Source organism: Rhagoletis zephyria, unplaced genomic scaffold, assembly GCF_001687245.7.
Source record: "Rhagoletis zephyria isolate East Lansing unplaced genomic scaffold, Rhagoletis_zephyria_1.1 Rzeph_scaffold_00830, whole genome shotgun sequence".
Classification (NCBI taxonomy): domain Eukaryota; kingdom Metazoa; phylum Arthropoda; class Insecta; order Diptera; family Tephritidae; genus Rhagoletis; species Rhagoletis zephyria.
Window position 1 is genome coordinate 36,480 of NW_016157914.1, and position 19,044 is coordinate 55,523.

At 35.7% G+C, this 19,044-nt stretch overlaps 1 protein-coding gene across 3 annotated transcripts in view; it reads right to left on the reverse strand.

Annotated features, from left to right (window-relative positions):
- Nucleotides 1-19,044, reverse strand: part of LOC108361728 (hexosaminidase D) — a 56,333-nt gene that overhangs the window by 36,473 nt on the left and 816 nt on the right. The window contains exon 1 of one of the 3 annotated variants that reach the window (XM_017614433.1): nucleotides 15,078-15,240. The exons of the other annotated variants lie outside the window; for them this stretch is intronic. Within the exon in view, the coding sequence (XP_017469922.1) occupies nucleotides 15,078-15,080 (3 nt within the window). The 5' untranslated portion in view covers nucleotides 15,081-15,240. Of the gene's footprint in view, nucleotides 1-15,077; nucleotides 15,241-19,044 lie in introns of those variants that run through there. 3 annotated transcript variants of the gene reach the window in all.

Here is a 19,044-nt window from a genome sequence, read left to right on the forward strand (position 1 = left end):
CTGTTCCAAAAAGAAGGTATTCGCTGCCCTTCATAGCGTAAAAAAAAAAACCAGAAACATGAAGTAGAAAACGAAAAACGACTGCTGGCGATCAAAGGCGTTGCAAAGCTAGCCCTTTTCTGTCCTCAAGAGAGCTGAAAACAGAATTGAATTTAGATGTAACAAGCCGAACCATTAGGTACAGATTGGCAAAAGCCACAGTTCCAGCAAGAACCCCTAGAAATGTACCGTTGCTGAGCCTTAAAAACAAAAACAACAGACTTGCTTTTGCCAGAAAACATCTTTTCCGTCAAAATTCAAAAAATGTGCTGTGGTCTGATGAGACAAAAATTCATATGTTTGGATCAGATGGAAGAAAACAATACGTAAGACGTCCTACGAACACAGCATTTGATCCAAAATACACAAAAAAAAAAGTAAGGTATGTGGCTGCTTCTCGAAGGAAGGCGTTTTTGCAATATTTTGGATAAGGAACAAAATTTGCGCGGCTGACTCTGTAAATATATTGCAGACGATAATGCTTCCCTATGCTAAATATGCAATGCCATTACGGTGGGAGTTTATGCAGCATAATCATCCTAAACACTAATCGAAATTGGTAAAGCAGCGGTTTAAGAAGGAAAAAGTGCAAGTTATAGAGTGGTCGTCTCAATCGCGAGACCTCAACCCCATTTAATACCTTTGGGCAGATTTAAAGAAGAGAAGCGTGCGTTTTAAAGCCAGCAATAAAGACGAATTATGGAGCCACATTCAAAAAACGTAGTATTCAATTTCGAAAAGTGTTGGTGCAAACTTGGTTAATTCGACGCACCGACAATGCGAAGAGGTAATCAGGCAAGGCGGCGGTTCAACAAGATATTGAAACAATAATAATTTTGTAGGAATTTTTGGGTCAAAGTATGATTTATTTAAAAATAATACGTTGTTTCTATTTTTTCGTCCAGACCAAAATTAAAAAATGGATCCCAAATTATTTATGTCTTATGGCACTTGCAAAAGAAGTCTACATTTTCAGGCTCATTGCGTAACTCGTAAATTAGGCTAAATTGTACGATCCGACAACATTGGTATTGTATATGGTCGTGCTGAAATAAGTTAACGACGAAAATCGTCGAAAACTATGCAGTGATGCCAAATTTTTCCGTTTACATTACATTAGTCGAGTGGAAATTTTGGGCAATGACATGAAATTTTCGATTCGATTCGACACTCGCAATAAAATCGTAATGTATTTAAAATTAAAGAGTTCTTTAAAAAATAAAATAATTATTTTTTCCAACGCTGTATGTATGTACATATGTATATTTTAATGATAGTGACTGTTTGGTGTGAACATTCAAAATTCATTCACCAGGGTGTGATGCTAAAATTCCGTGGTGCATTCATTTTCAACCCACAACACCCAACGGACGATGACAAAGTCTCTTAGAAAAAAGTGTGAAAATTTTCTTCGCAATTCCCGGAACAGGCGCGCGTTTAGCTGCCAGCAATTCAAAAATGTCACACAATTACGTAGAATTTTTAAATCAGGCAAAACCTCTAGCACAAACCTGAACTTGTATACGTACATATGTATGTATGTGTATGCTTGTAAGCGTGTGTGCTTTGGTATTTGTATGAAACATAAATGGCCAGTGACTAGAAGCTACAGCCAACGGAAGCGGAAGTGAAACTATTGGCAGCGACACCCACAGTGTGCAACAAACATGGGAGAAGTAGGAAGCCGTATGCGTTTGTATGTGTGTATAAACACATGCATATACATTTACAGTACATGTATATATGTATATATGGATGCGCCCTCGTAGACTGTGCAAGTAGCTGCATTGAATTGAGTTAAACAGGCCGCAGAAATGCAATCGAGGCCAGAACATCGACGCACAAACGTTGTCGTTATCTTGCATACGCACACAATTAAATGCAACCCTGCGAGAAATTTCTTCAGCTGTGAAGCACTGTATTAGTTATAGTCTTTGGCTAGCAAACAATACAGAGTAGGCCGCCGGGGCGAACAGCAATAATGGGCACCTTCTGAATGCGTTGTTTTGTACTTCTGATCAACTGAACAGTTGCGTGTTGGATGATCGTAATATTTTTCTGATCATTTGAGAAAATATGTTGTGTGTGGTTGAATTGGACAGCTAATGTATCAAGCCGTTCATTCTTTCACCATGCTGTTCCGACTGCAAGCGAATGTCTTTCTTAGGAGTAAGCGGCTCGTATTAAACTTTATAAAAGTGTTCAGTGTATTTTGAAGCCACAGAATTTGGTTGCATGCAGGGCTTTGGACCCCAGCTTTTTGACGACCAACTTAGACGTGAACATTCCTACTTGGTATCACACCGTCTACCATAGTTGCCTGTTAACTGGACCCAACCATCTATAGTCGATTTTAACGCTCCACCGCTTATTGGAGTCGACAACGAAAGAGAGAGAATAAATATATCGTCCACAACTGGTGCAAGTTTTATAAAAAAATAAGTACTTTAATGCACTGCAAATAGTAGTATATGAAATGTGACAAAAATACACACTCCGAAAATGGCGAAAAAATTAAAAACAAAATTTAAAAGGTTACTCGATACACATAAAACCGAAAACCGTACATAGTTACTCTACTTATATGCTTAAACATACATATAAACATAATGTAAAAATATCGTAAGTGTGTGTGTGTGTGTGTAAAAGCCTCCTGTGCACGTAGTGGGGTTAACGGCAGTAAAGGCAATAACGGCAACGCTTAAAATGTCCGCTTGTTGCAAAGTTGGAATAGTTTGAATTGGTTGCTGAGGCATGTCGCCCTTGCAATGTGGCACGTTCCAGCAGCAGCAACGCCAATAGGGGATTTAAAGTGGAAATGCTGTTGAAATGCTTGAATTATGGACATGCTGGCGAGGCTGAAGTGGTATGTATTCAAGTGGTGTATAGATTGCTGCGAAATGGGCTAAAATGAGGCGAACATACAATGAAAATACATACACACACCTCACACATACATATGTATGTAGTATGTATGTATGTATGCATGAGTTGATGCACATATGCTGATGCGTTGCTTGGAGTATGTTTCGTAGTGATTTTTTTTGTTGTTGATGCTACTTAATTTTGTGTCTAGTTGCTGTTGGTGATGTTCATAAAAAATGCTCTCATCCCCTCTCGACACTTTTGTACTTCCAAGCACTTTTGCGTGTGCAACCGAGAATTCACATTTTGCTTGAAAATACTACTCTGCTTTCCAGCAACGTAAGCATCCATCCCTTCGGTGGGCTACCAACACTTTTACTTTTGCCACACAGATTGCAAAAAAAGTTTTAATATGAAATTTCCGGTTGGCAGCATCCGGTCGTACACGTTGCATTGCATCTTCTGCCAACCGCATTAAACCAAGCGGCCAGCAACAAATACAACAAAACAAAAAAAAAAACCAATGCGTCGGCCCTAGCGGCACGCCGGATTCGAAAGCAGCAGAGCAAAGAGCGAGCTTTTTGAGCTGTCATTAAAAAGTAACTAACTGAATCGACCACATTTGTATGCTGCGCAACCACAAACCCAAAGGATTGTCGTCTACTCTCCCTTCCACCGACCGACCGCATTACCACCTATGGCGACCATTTTACATTGCGGTTTGCTACCAAATGTCACATGGCAGTCTCACCTTAACTGTCGGCGCTTGCGGTGCGGTTTTCAGTTGAAGTTGCAGCAGCGACTGCAAAATGCCGAAAGAGGAGGTTTGTTGTCTATGTTGTCTTTTCATTTCCCCCACCACCAAATGGCTACCTTTTCCATTGCTCTAACAGCTAAATCCCATTTGCATTCATGTGTTTAATGAATTTGGCACTTTGTGAATAATTCGAAAATGGAGGCTTGCCACTGGCGATTTTTGCGCAATTATCTAAATTGCATCGCTAATGCGATTAGAGGTTTAATTACTCGCATTTACTGTTTGCAATATTTCACCATTTCAATTGCAACAACGCAAACAACAACAACAACAAATGAGTGTCGCTAATGTGACTAATGCAAAATAATTAATGTCAGTGTCTAATTTGCCGCCGAAACTTAAGATATGTAAATGATCACACACATACATGCGCACAGTTGACAACTGTAGACATTCCGAGTGAACTTTTAATTGAAAATAATTGAAAATTTGATATGAGGAAAATTGCAATAAAAGGCAGTAATTTAAAGCTAATGACTATGGAAATGCTTTCACTACACGGAGTTTAAAACTCGAATACTTTAGTTGTTTGAGTAAGACTATTATTCTCGCCATATCTCACAGATTTTAACTTTTCTCACCTTTAGCTGAAAACTGGAGGAAGCTGCATCACTTTGCACATGGTTCTTCAACTCGAAATTCCCTTTTGTCAGAAAACGCAAAATACTGTTTATGAGCACATGACTAAAACGAATGCGAATTTTAGTAAACAATTTTGCAATATAAAACGAACATTAAATGAATCGAAGGAAGTGCAGCCAGCCCTACGGATCTCCATTTATTTAGCAAAAAGCTAAGCTTACAAAAAATCACAATCGATCAGAAGTGTGATGAGCAGGGAACGGATTTTTAGGACCTAAAAACCTATAAAAAAGGCAAAATAAAATAAATAAATAGGCTGGAAAAGGCAAAATAAAATTGCGAAAAAGGCAGGAAAAGGCAGTAGGTATTGCAAAAAAGGCAAAAAAAGGCAAAACAAAATAGCGAAAAAGGCAGGAAAAGGCAAAAAAAAGGTATTGCAAAAAAAGCAAAATAAGGCACTAAAAAAAGACAGAAAATACGAAGAACAATCAAAAAATACATTTATTTTAGAAATGTTTATATTACAAGTAAAAAGAAAAAAACTATGAACTAGTTTCCTTATATGAAAAATTTGTACTTTGAATCTTTGACTATTTTATCCTTTCGAGTTTCTAACTCATAAAACTTTAATCTGTATAGTTGTAGTAACATTGAACCCCAAGATGCATTTTGAAGTTTTCTGGCAGCATTTTCATTCGATTTTCGCGAAGAAAAGCCTTGAATGTACTAAATGTGCGCTCGACGTAAGTTGATACAAGTGGAGCCCAATTTAAATATGGAACGTTTGAAACATTCACATTATCAGGAATAAGCGCGTCTTCCTCGCCCTTTACAATTTTATACACACCCCTTATTGTCTCCAAACATACGTTAGCTGAGAAAACGGCTTTGAATTTTTCCAACACCAATTTGGCAAGAGGTCNAAACCGAAATTAAAATTTTAAATTAAATGAGATTTGAACATGCACATTTTTAGTTGCGACCAATTGTAGCAAACATCTTTCCGCGCTCAGCTACAGCCAGACATATAAGGGTGCTTTCAAATGTTCAGTTTGAATTGTGTGTAAGCAGTGTAAGTCGACTGTCCGACTCTGCATTTAATTTGAACTACTTTAAAATGAATTTGGCTTACACAACTTCAAAGTCAGTATGTTTCTTTTGAATATGCTTGGGTTCTGGACTTCACAGATGCTTTTTCATACTTCCAAGACACAAATTCATTTTTTGAGCAAAAAGAGTATAAAAATTCTAAACATTTACTCATTGCATTTGTTTTAAAGTAGTCTTTCAATTAGTTGATTTAAAAAAAAAAAAATCACTTGTTTCCGTCAGGGTTAATATATAAAACATAATTTCATCTCTCATATTGGACTCAGTTTGGAGCCTTTAGTATTACCAACCTACACATACATATGCATTTGTATGTCCTGCACCGGATGTCCGACTACACTGCCATATTATTTTAAGTATTTGGCATTGAAAATTAGACTTGGCATAAGAACTACATAAATTACATAAATCTAGTGATTTACAGTGCGACCCACATTCAAAAGATTCTGAAACTTTCCTTCTACTCTACTCACAGCAACTTGATCCATTTCCTCGGCATAAGGGTATAAACAAAAATTTGTTGAAAGACTACTGCTTATGCCAATTTTTTAATTTTTTATACGAAATATATATATAGTAGCCATAACATTTATGTATGTGTAGCTTTGAAGCGAGAATTTCCTGCATTTTGGCAACAACAACAGCATGCTGCAGCAGTGACCTAAAAAAACATGATTTATTCGACTTTTGCTAGCGCGTTCGCTTCAAACGTCAATGGCATTGCAAATGGGTTTTCTGCTTGCTTACACAAAATAGTTTATGTTTTATAAATATGTATTTAATTTGTGCAAACACACACACACACACACTCCTTTATTTATTTGTAGTTACATATTTGCTTACGATTTGTTTGCAATTGCTATTTTATTTTCATGACTTTTAACCTTTAAAATAGTTATACGCTTATACATAAATAAGTACAAAATGGAATTTCCCACAGGGCGCTGCAGCAGAGGAAAGTGGAAAGCATTCGTTCGTAAAAGCGTTTATTTTGAATTAAATTTTTTTTGTTAATACTTCATGTTTTTCGGTCAATTTTTGCTTAGTTAGTGCAAGTGCTAATTTGCTCGCAAATATTTTTGCAGCAAATATTCTAACGAAGATACATATGTATATATGTGAATACATATACACACATAGCGCAATATAAATGTAAAAATATACGTACGATATTGATACAATTTTAACGGTCTGTTGAATTTTGATTTTCATCTAGTTTATATTTTTAAAATTTGTTGGAACTTTTCTTTGAGTCATGGCAGTTCGCTTGCATAAGGTTTTGGCTATTCAATTAATTTGTGTTCAAACTCCTCTTCTGTCATCATAATTAATTTGAGTTAAAAATTTAAGTATTCTATAGTAGTAACTCGATTGTGCTTAATTTTTCGTAGAATGGCTTTTTTAAGTCCAAACCCAAACCCAAAAGAATTTGCTCAGAAAATCTTCGTCTACTCATTGTAATCTATACTAATATAACTATAAAGCAAAGAAACTTTTTTTAGAAAAGTTAGTGGTTACTTCACTCTGGAGGGCCCAGGTTCGATGCCTGGTTAGATCTGCAACGAAAAAAAAATTAAACTACAATGTCTACTGATTATAGAACTGAAGCCAGTTTTGCTTTACCCCGCTTAGCTCACAAACCGAAAACAACTTATTTTAATTATTTCACTCAAATAAAATACTTAGAGACACGCAAAAGACAAATAGATTCCTTTCTTTTTTTGCTTAATTACCCGAACAAGAAGGCTCTATTATGATTTTTATAAAACTTTACCAGTGAAAAAATCGAATAGCGTCGAAAAATTAAAAAAAAAATCACTTTTATCACTGTAAACACACAAGAAAGAAAAAATGTGCAACTTTCAGAGGCTATTACAAGAAAACGGTACACTTTATGGCAAATATTTATCTAGTTAGTGATGGTGAATTTTATGTACTTTCGTTCGGTATCAAAAACTGACTTTTACCTTGATATTCTATTTTTGAATTAATCTTCATTTTTGGTACCCAATATCCAACTTTGCGCCGTAGCCGAATGCTTAGATGTGCCCACTGCCACTCGGGAGGCCCATAATCCAGTTTCTGGTCATTTACTGGAATCAAATCTGATATATTGTGCATCCCCAAATAACCTGGGATAAAATTAAGGGGTTTCCCTTAAACTTGAAAAAGCCTTGATAACTTCGAAAAACTCTAAACTCTTATTAAGACGTCAAGATTTGTATGAAATGGAAAAAACCGGTCAAAATTTTCAAAAAAAATGGCGCTTGCAGATACACAAAAAAAAAATCGGTGGAAACCGATTTGGAAAAACCGAGTCAATCACCCTAATACATACACATCTATCGCATAAAAATGTGAGCGTAAGTGTAAGGGCACACCGCATATGCTTTCCTCGCATAAGTTTATTTAATTAATCCTACTTATCATTCGTTTAAATTATACCCTTAATGAATATTCAAATATTTCACGCTTCTGACGTTACTTCCGGCGAAGATTCCAAACTTTCGAGTACGATCGAAGCTGCTAAATACTTTCACTTACAAACTCGCAAATTTCTGAAGCATTTCCAAAACAAGTTTTGAAAGCAACACAGCATGTGTGCTAACATGAACATCTGATAAAACGAAACTCGAGTGAAATTGTGCAGCAGGACTATTGAATTTCAACTACACCCGCACCGAAGTTAACGTGCAGGACGTGAGCCAGGAAATTAAGCTCAAAGACAAACACAATCATACACATACATACATACATTTGTACATAGGACTGTACTCGATGCGATTTAGCTTTAGTTTTAGTTCGAAGCAAGAAGGCAACAAACACACACTAGTTTAATGCAGGATTTGGGTTTCCACATTTGGTCCGGTCCCCCAATGCTGCAAAAGCCGTATATGCCATGAAATTCATACAACAACACTGAAGGCTGCATGCTTCACTGAAGTTTTCAATAGTAAATCCCCAATCGTAACTTCCGTTGCAGAAATAGTAGATGTTGTCGTTGTTTTTGGTGCTGGTTGTCACATTTGTTGCAAAAGCTTAGCTTTCTGGTCGGTCGGCGGTCTAGCTGGTTTGTAGTGTTGCGTTGTTATGTTGTGACAACCGCGACACCCAAAACAAATAACAGTGGTGGTCACACCATTGATATTGTGACTGTCCGTCCTTACTGCGCTCTTTCTACTCTCCTCTCCTCTCTCCTCTGCTGCAATATCTTCTGCAACGCTCGACGCTTCACAGATAATAAATCAAGTGCAAGGCGTGCAATATGTACGTTTCAGCTACATTAGATATGCTGCCAGCAACAACAAACAATGGAACTCAAAGCGGCCAACAGCTGCTTGCTGTGGCCCCGCTATTAGCAACATACGTTTGTACATACATACTTATGCCCGTGCATGTGCGTATGTATAGTATAGTAGTATATATGTATGTATTTACAAATACACTCAAGTACATATGTACATTAGGGTGCCCATCGTATTTTTTTTTTAATTTCAAGACCCTATCCACTAATTTCCTTCCTTTTTATGAGAATAGGTCAAAGGAAAGGTCATTCAGAGGTGGCGCTTGGCATTTTACCTTAGAAAGTACGGTTTTGTAGATTTATCAGTTTTTGACTGACTAGTTTTCATTCAATTTCAAAACGATGAATAATAATCCATTGTCAGACTTGGATTGATGGGAGTTTTCATCAAGAAAATAAAAAAAACATTATGTTCGATCTTTAAAATTGAATGAAAACTATTCATTCAAAAACTGATAAATATACAAAACCGTACATTCTGACCTAAAATGACCAGTCGCGACCTTCTAAATAGATTTTGAAAAATCTATAAAAATAGGCAATAATAATTCTTATAGAAAGGAAGGAAATTAGGGGGTAGGGTCTTGAAATTAAAAAAAAAAATATAATTTACGATGGGCACCCTAATGTACATATGCATACTTTCCAGGACTGCATTTGCAGAAATGAAAAGGATGTTGAAATAAACTGTTTTGTGCTTATTGTTGTTGATGTTGTTGCCATCGTTTGGCAGTCTTTGCTATAGCCGGTTGTAGCTTAGTGGCACTGCATTTTCGTAGTGTAGCCAACTCACACACTGCTTGATGCGGAAGTGACCTAGGAGAAAATTAAATTAAAATGGCGAAATAATAAATGACCAACATAAATGCGAAAAATGCCAACAAATATGACACGGAAAAAGACACGCTGAGATAAATGTTATTTCGCACAGTCGACAAATAGAAATGCTCATAGAAGAAAAAAAAAAACAAATGACATTGATGAAAAATCTGTGTGACTTTAAACAGGAGAATGCAAGTTCATTTCAGAGTCATTAAATGCCTTTAATTATACTTAGACATACTGGGGCATATTCATAGTTGAAATCAAGTGGACTCCAAGGTGAAATGTAAACAGAATAACATTTCTGATCTCTAAGTTGACATTGTAAACGCAGCTTTAAAAAAAAATCCCAAAAGCTCCAGCCTCCAGCCTGAATAGTTCTCTACCTAAAATAAATAGTATCCGCTTAACACGGAGATACCCATACGCCCGGGTACACAATACGACAAGTTGGTCTGAAGTGAATCTTATCTTCTTTCTTGAAATATGTGTACTCCTTAAATATTCAAAAGTGGTATTCATACTTAAAATTTCCCTTACTTCTCCGGCATTCAAATGACTGTTTTGCTTACAAATTTTATACAACGAATCGGCACGGTAGAAGGGAAACACTTCGTTGTATGAGCAAATCTCACGAGTTGCTTTTTTTCAGTGTTGTTAGCGTTCTTCTTGCATTTATTTCAATCAATGGAGTTCCAGAAAAAAGTACATTAAAAAATAAATCGAGTATTTGAACAATTTTAGCCTTAAAAAGTAGAAGTATCGAAATTACTAATTTTTTCATTGTCACTCGAAAAATATCATAATTGCTTTTTTGTTTTAAACGTTCGTAGTTTTCAAATAGAATGTTTATTTTAGAGGCAATGGACGTTGACACCAAATACATACAACATATCTGTGAAGCTACAAGAGTGCACCATTGCGCTTCCATTTTTAAAAATTAAAATAAAAACATACCTCCGTGTGTATTTCTGTCGTGAAAACAGTTTCTCATAAAAGTGTAATCGCCGTTCGGAGTCGGCATAAAACTCTTGGTCCCTACCCGTTTTTGCCGAAAATGTAACAACTCGTGGGATTTACCTATATCTATAGTACAAATACATAGCAAACTTTTTGACCCCAATTACGAATTTTCAACATCCGTCGTTGCTAATTTTGCTAAGAGTTTTCATGAATTTATGAACTAGGCTAGATACAAAATGTGTACATATATTTTTTAATGCATGCGAATAGCTATAAACTTATATTCTGCTCTACAACAATATATATGTACATACTTTTATTACACTGTAAATTATTAATAACAAGTAAGAAAGTCTAAGTTCGGGCGGAGCCGAACATTAAATACCCGGCGCAAGTATTAAATATGTTTTTTCACCTTTCCGAAACCTTCCGCTAGATGGTAAGCCGGGGTGTATCAATTTTGAGTAAATTAGCGTCCTTCAATTTCGAAATATTGAAGTTTCAAGCATTTCTGAAATTTACCGTTATATGAGAAGCGGCCGTTATTTTAGTCCGATTTCAATAATTTTCAACGTTTTGCTTACACGTGGCAAGTACAATAACCATACCGAGTTTGGTACAAATTGGTAGAACGGTTACCGATATACTTATATGTGATCATAAGTGGGCGGTGCCACGCCCATTTTCCAAAATTTTACCATAAACGTATTTCTTGGTAAAGAATTGTTGCAAGCATCAATTTTGAATAAATTAGCTTCAATATTTACTGATTTATCGAAGATTTTGTATTTCTCTAAATTACCGTTATATGGGATGTGGGCGTGGTTATTGTCCGATTTTAAAAATTTTCGGCCATTTGGTATGCTGTGCGAAGGCCAACAACTGTGCCAAGTTTGGAAGAAATTGGTGCAGCGGTTACCAAGATATACACATGTAACCATAAGTGGGCGTGGCTACGCCCATTTTCCAAAAATTTATAATATTCTTATTTTTCGTCTAAAAATTATTGTAAATATCAATTTTGAGTGAATTATCTTCAGTAGTTACTAAAATATCGCAGTTTTCGTATTTCTGGAAATTACCGTTATATGGGAAGTGGGCGTGGTTAAAGTCCGATTTCGCCCATTTTCAATACCAACCTACCTTGGATTAAGGGAAACCTACATACCAAATTTCGTTGAGATATCTCAATTTTTGCTCGAGTTATCGTGTACACGGACAGACGGACAGACGGACAGACGGACAGACGGACGGACAGACAGACATGGCTTAATCGATTTCTTTTTTCATCCTGATCATTTATGTATACATTTGTCTATATCTATCTCGATTCGTTTTGGCTGTTACAAACAACCGTTATGTGAACAAAATTAATATACCCTTGTGCACAAGTGCGCTCGGGTATAAAAAGGCGAACATTTGAATTTCCAAAAGATTGCTGCATATCTATGTTGGATGTGTAAAACTTTAATATTAAAATTAAGTTTCGCAGCTAATAAAAAATTTATGCGACGCATGTACAATTAAGAGCATCAGAGCAACTTACGAAGACAATGTACATACTCGTATGTATGTGCGAATCATACAGTTAACGCCAATAAATGAGAAACAATTAGGAGATAATGTTACTCATACGCCATGTACACCTAGGGAGCACGCTTTTATGCCCATGTTTCATAGAAAAAATCTTTGCGCATTTTCATTTGACTAAACTAAAAAGTACTCCATCCATCGAACTTTTTTCGGTAAGGGGAAACTTTAAAATTCGATAAAAGTAATGCAAAAGGATGGCTTTAAAGTTTATTGGGACCGACTCCGGTTTACTGGAAGACTATAAATCGACTACAGGGTCTCACATATGTATGTATGTATGTACTCATCTATGCAATACGTTTAATGCAAATATATACATATGTACATATCGTCGATGTTTTTGCAAAACCGCCCATTGACCAGTTGCAGCAAAACCGCCTAAATCTCCGTTGTGGCAAAAATGTGATTTGGTAACCCTGAATTCCAGGCATCGAGATTTATCCACAAAAATCATAAAATCCTTATTAAAATAACAAATTTGTAACATAATAGCTAGAGAAAATAGCGCCTATCAAGGCAATGCCTTCCAAGTAAATCCGATAACTGGTCGATGGGGGGTTTCGCCAAAACATCGGCGATATGTATGTATGTATGTACACAGCATGCATGTAGTAATCGTGCAATTTTAGATATAAACAAGTGTGTGAACACTTGGGCTGAACAACGAATATTCAGCAATTATGACAAAGCATCGTCGTTGTCTGCTTGGAGCTGCGTGGTTATGTTTTGCTTTGCATTTACGGTTGAATGCTACGACTGAGATGCGGTTGAAAAGGTGTCAGTATCGTTACCTTGCAGAGGGAATGTCAGTATAACAGATACCTTGCATGACCGACAGCGATGGAAAAATGAAATGCGCAAAACATCTGCANCAAATCGCTCTAAAACGCATTACCACCAAAAGAGTCCTTGGTTGCACTCAAAAACTAAAAGGCGATAATACGGTTGAATGCTACGACTGAGATGCGGTTGAAAAGGTGTCAGCATCGTTACCTAGCAGAGGGAATGTCAGACAATAACAGATTCCTTGCATGACCGACAGCGATGGAAAAATGAAATGCGCAAAACATCTGCAAATTTGAGCATAGTAGTGCGCATTTTGACATATTTGGCTGAATGATGCACAAAAGGAAAAATAATTTGCAAAAAAAAAAAAAATCAAGCCTAAAGCAACTCGCAAAAACCAAAGCCAAAATTTTGCTGTTGCATATTCTTTGCGCTCAGTAATTAAGAAAGCAAGCAGTGAGAAATTTGCTTCTATACCGTATTTGTTAAGGCAAAAGTGTAAGTTTGAGTTAGAAATATGTAAGCAAGAATTCTTAGAAGCTATTATCTATTAATCGCCCATTTTGAATGTACATACGCCGCCGAACATTGTTCACCAAGCTGGAGTCTTCCAGATACCCCTTGTTTTTTCGTTTTCTCCCAATTGTTTGCATTACATAGTTATTAAAAAATAAGTTTTGGGAGGTTGGAGATATACTTACGGTGACCATCCGTCGTTTTTTTTTTTTTAAGTGCAGTGCTTTATTTTAACCCCCTTTATAACTTTTGTCAAAATAAAGGACGCCATTTGTCCTTTATTTCTTAAACTGTCCGTTAAATGAGCTTTGGATTTTGCAGGGGTAAATTTTTATACAGAGAATATGAAAACATAAAAATGTCCCTTATAAAATATAATATAAACCTTCGCCAGTTTGTTTCACACCCCACTTAAGGGTTTTTATTTAATCGGTCATCTTTGTACAATCTGTAAATCACGAATCATTGCTAATACTAGCAGGGGAAATTTATATAATTGAAAAAAAAAAACTAATATTTACACAAAAGCACAGGGAAAGTTGTGCCTAGGACCCTGTGGCACGCTGAGTTTCCAGTTTCACTGAAAAAGAACAGTAAAACCCGCTGGCTTCGACGAGTAGTATGAATTATGATAAACGAGTCCTTGATAAAGATTTGGTTTTATTTTTCAGAATCGGTTAAATCCGGTTCAACAGTTTTATAAAAATAAAAAAAAACAGATTAGCGACATTTGTACCAGTTTTGACAATATTTTTTTTGTTTATTAATTTTTCATACTTTGTATGAAAGTGAGAAAAATTCAACGAATTTTCATACAAATTTTTAGATAAAAAGTTTATTGATTTTAGTGGAATAAAAACTTTTTATTCACTTTCCGTTAAAGATAACAAATAACTTAAATTACTCAATCCAATTTTTTAACGTGGTATACTAAGTATATAAAACAAAACAAATAGCTAACTAAGTTAAAAACCCAGTTTAGTTCGAAAGTCGGTAGTTTAAGTACTAATTAAAATCCTTTGAAAGTTAAAAATAACTTCTAGATGAGGCAGATAAAGATTTTAATCTTCTGTTCAGTTTTTAATCACTCGGTAAATAAACAAAAATGTCGCCCAATAAAAGCTATGATAAATTTCACAATTTTGGCCGCGCTGATCGATTCCATGAGTCAAATATTTTGTCGCAACAGGCCGCAACTGCAGTAGTTTGGCTGATATTCAGGCCCCCTGAATCTTGATATCAGCCTATGTTGCTCCCAACGCATTCGAGACTGTGCTGTGTATATAGTTTTTTACCCTTTATTCCCCTTAAACCCACTACCTACTCTTATTTTCATACGATCACAAGTGGCCTACTTTGACATTATAGATTCCTTTGACCTAAGCAGTCCTTTCGGGGCTACGTAAATTATTCAAGTTGAGCATTCATGTTCAAATCTTGCGACATTTGGGTTTGAGGTAAAAGCCTCCAGTGTTTTACATGCACGCCTGCCCCACCATCCGAAATTTTAAGATTTCAACTTAATTTCATTATTTTCCCAGCACCCACTTAGCACTAAACCATCGAAATTAACTTTTTTAAATATAAATAAAAGCTGTAATAATTTATTTTAACGAAAGTGTTAATTGAAAATTTTTTAGGCATATTTATTTATGCTTTTACTTAGTTAGTATTATTTACCATTTTTTATGAAGTTTATCCGTTACTGAGCTAAACCGTTTTTTAATCGCGCTCAAGCTGTTTTCTCTCTTATATCATTTCGGAACTATGTATTTGATACTTTTTATTATTTTTTTTAGTAATAAAAATTATTTATTCTTTCACAAGTACATACGTATGTATGTATTCAAATTTTTGGTATATAATAAACACAAAACTGTTTACACACAAACAAAACGCGACTCAACAGCAGCTTCTCACATGCTGCATTCACTGTTTACCGACTGCGACTGATTCGCAGGACAACTAACAGCACAACAGGAAGCGTCGGGTGTCCTTTAAACAAGCAAACCAATAGCAGCATGGAAAACCAGTGTTGCTTCTTGACATAGCTGAGCAACATTTTTGCGGACATTATTCAGTTTTGATGAGATTTGAATTTCGGTTAGAGGTATGTATGTACATATGCCTACATACATATGTATATGCGTGTACATATGTTTTCGGTCAATTAACTACATACTCAGTAATCACCAATTAAGTTGTTATTAGCTTAAATATTGCACCCTTTAATATCAAATGTATCACTCCAATTACCTACTGTTTTGCAAATTTACATAATACATCCATGCATACATACATATGTATGTGCATAAAACGTTACCTTCACAAAGCTTAAGAGAGATTGCCAATATTTAAGTCACGATTTATGAGATTTTTTTTTTTTTGCAAATCCCTTTGTGGCAACTTTGGTTTATTGGGTATAAATGTTTCGCTTCACAGAAATCGCGCATACCACACGTTGGCCCAACATGTTGCAAATGCAAATGTTTTTTGTTTGTTTCACTGCAACATGTTGCGTAGACTTTCATTTGGAAAGTGCAACTTATACCAAGGTAACCCAACAATAACCTACAGTATGCATTAAATAAAAATGCAGTGACATACTTCATTCAGTACATATCGGATTATACGGTTATACATATGTACATATGTATGTAGATATAGTCACGGTATTCATATAAACGCGTAAATGCCTCGCATCCGCGTATACCTCGTAAATAAATGGGTTTTCCATACAAAATTAAGTAAGTTTACGAGGTTTACGTGCTTGCGAGTCATTTATGCGTTTAGATTTAATTCTATTCTATTCTATTGAATTTCCAACAATGAAATAGTTACCCTGAAAAATAATAACTGGTATAGCGAGATAAATGAATCGGTATTTTACCAACACTTTTCCGATATGGCAAATTTGGTGCAGTTCAACGGCGCTCTTTTAAATGGTAATTAACCGATGTAAACGTAATCTTTTCTTCAGCACCAACTAGGGTGTTCGATCATTCGCCTTTATTTGAAAATTTGGAAAACCCCGGCTATATTTTAGGTATGATTAATGCTGTAATAAGTTATTATACGAAAAACTAGTAAAAACTTGCAACTTAAGCCATTTTGACACTTCTGGCGGTTAAGTTTTGGCGCGAAATTTTCTTTTTAGTTGGGAATAGTTCCCATCGTCATAAAAATAAAAAACTATTACAAAAGATTTAAAATTTTCATCCATATTTTCATTTCGCTAATTATGTTTCATCAAACAGTTTGTTTACATTTGAATTTGAAACATAACCTTACTTTTTGACTTCTGCAAATTCCTGCTTAAAATTTTTACTTGCAAAAATTTGCAGCTCTCTCGGGCTGTTACGCTCTCGAATTCGCTCCCTCTTGCAAATATTTTGGGTTATTGAATGCATTTCCAGTATAAACTTTCAAGTACTAGTAACAATTCGTAACGATTTTTAACCGACTTCCAAAAAAGGAGGAGGTTATCAGTTTGTCGGAATATTTTTAAATTTTTTTTTTTTGTTATGTATGTTACCGCATAACTTTGGACCACGTCAACCGATTTCGATAATTCTAATTAACCATACTAATTTGGTTTAGATCCGATCATTGGATCATGAAATATATATATATTTTTTTTTCGGTTTTTTTGCTAAAAATTACTTGTTTACTCTTGAATGGACCTTATAAAAGCAAATGCTACAGAGAAAATTCTAAAAATTCAACGGTAATTTTTACCCATTTGAAACTTTATTATTCTAGAATTGAACGATCTACAAAACTGCATACAGCTAATTCCACGGCATTTCAGCTTTAATTATTTTAAATCAGCGGTCGGCATTCTAAAAACCAGATTATGGCAACTTAACTTAACTTAACGGAACGCAGAACTTAGAGAATCAAAATGAAACAGAATTCGCCGTGGCATTAAGTTACGTTAAGTTTCGGCTGTTCAATTATAAGCAACACCCATTTTACAGCATTTTGAAGAGAGAGCCGTAAGTTACGTTAAGTTGACATAATCAGACCATAAAAGCGCAAACAGTCAACGACGTAACGTAGACGTAGGTTAACGCAGACACGATCTACCTTATGGTACTCGCGTGTTAACGAAAACTCACCACCGAATGGCGGTGACGTTGCCGTTGCTTCTCTCTCGCTCTATCAACAGTAAATTTTATATGCTGCTACGTACGTCAACCTACGTTTACGCTACGTCGTTGACTAACTGCGCTTTAACGCATTCAAACGATTCAAAACTGAGACTGTGTGCGTTAAATGCACTGCTCAGCTACCGCTTCGTATACGTGTAAAACACACGTGTGCTCAGTGAGTTATGGCCTGCCGACCACTGTTTTAAATCATTATGAAATTAGCGAAGCAAAAAAGAATTTTTTTACACCTGATTCCTCACAGTTCATCCCCTGCTTACCCATGCAAACTGAAATTCCCCACAAAAAAACGGTCCATTCCCCTCACAAACTGAAATTCCCCGGAAATCGGGGAATTCCATACGAGTTGGCTTCCCTGGTAGAGCTACAAAATATCAAAATATTTTAATTTTCGGGAGACGGTTGCAGCAACACGATAAATCTATAGATTTACGTTCTTTGGTAGAAGCTAGGAATGTTCGATATTTAAGAAAGTATCGATATCATGAATCGATTTAATTCGATATGGCGATATATCGGGCTGAACAATATCGATATCGGAAAAATCGATGTTGAAAATCCTACTCCCAATTGAATAGAATATTAGACCTGCTTATCAACTCAACTAATTGTGTTATTTCCATCTTGTATATTTACTGAGGATTAAAACGGCATGTTGGTCGACTCAAGCGGTTTGTCAAACCTAAGAGGTAAATAAATCACACAAGCTGTTGATTAAACCTACTTTAGTATTTTTCCATACACTTCTTTGTAGATGAAAAATTAATTTCTACTTAAATATCGATATTGCGGGTAAAGTATCGATGTCTTCGATATATCGAACTTGGAATATCGATTCAAAAAATCGATTATCGTGCCATGAAATATCGATATTCAGAATAATCGATACGATATCGAACATTCCTAGTGGAAGCCCTGTGGCAAGGCGATGTGTAAAATCAGCTGATTTCTTCGCCTTACATGTATTTTGATTTTGCTTTTACTGATTAGACAGCGCACACCCATCAAAAACAAAAACAAAATACATGTCTCAATTCGCTCCAAAATTTACATGTATTTTGTTTTTGCTTTTGATGGGTATGCTGTCTAATCAGTAAAAACAAAATCAAAATACATGTAAGGCGAAGAAATCAGCTGATTTTACAACACCACCTTGTATAAATTCGCCTTGACTCGGTCTGTGCATCGGCGACTAAAAACCAACATTTTTGAATTTCACAAGCGGTATGTGACAAGTTCTGTGCAGACCAAATACACGCTGAGGCAAGTTCTCGCGATACGCAGACCTAGTGTGTGGTGTATTGTACCTATTAAACCCGTCAAACAAACCCCCATCAAATTTCAATTTTTTTTTTGAAGTTGTATCATCATAAAAAAGATTTGGGGATTTTTGGAATAATTTTCTAAAATGCAGTCGGATCCTTCGTTATTATTCACTTTGCTTATCAATTTAATCAAGCAGCACTTTACACGGA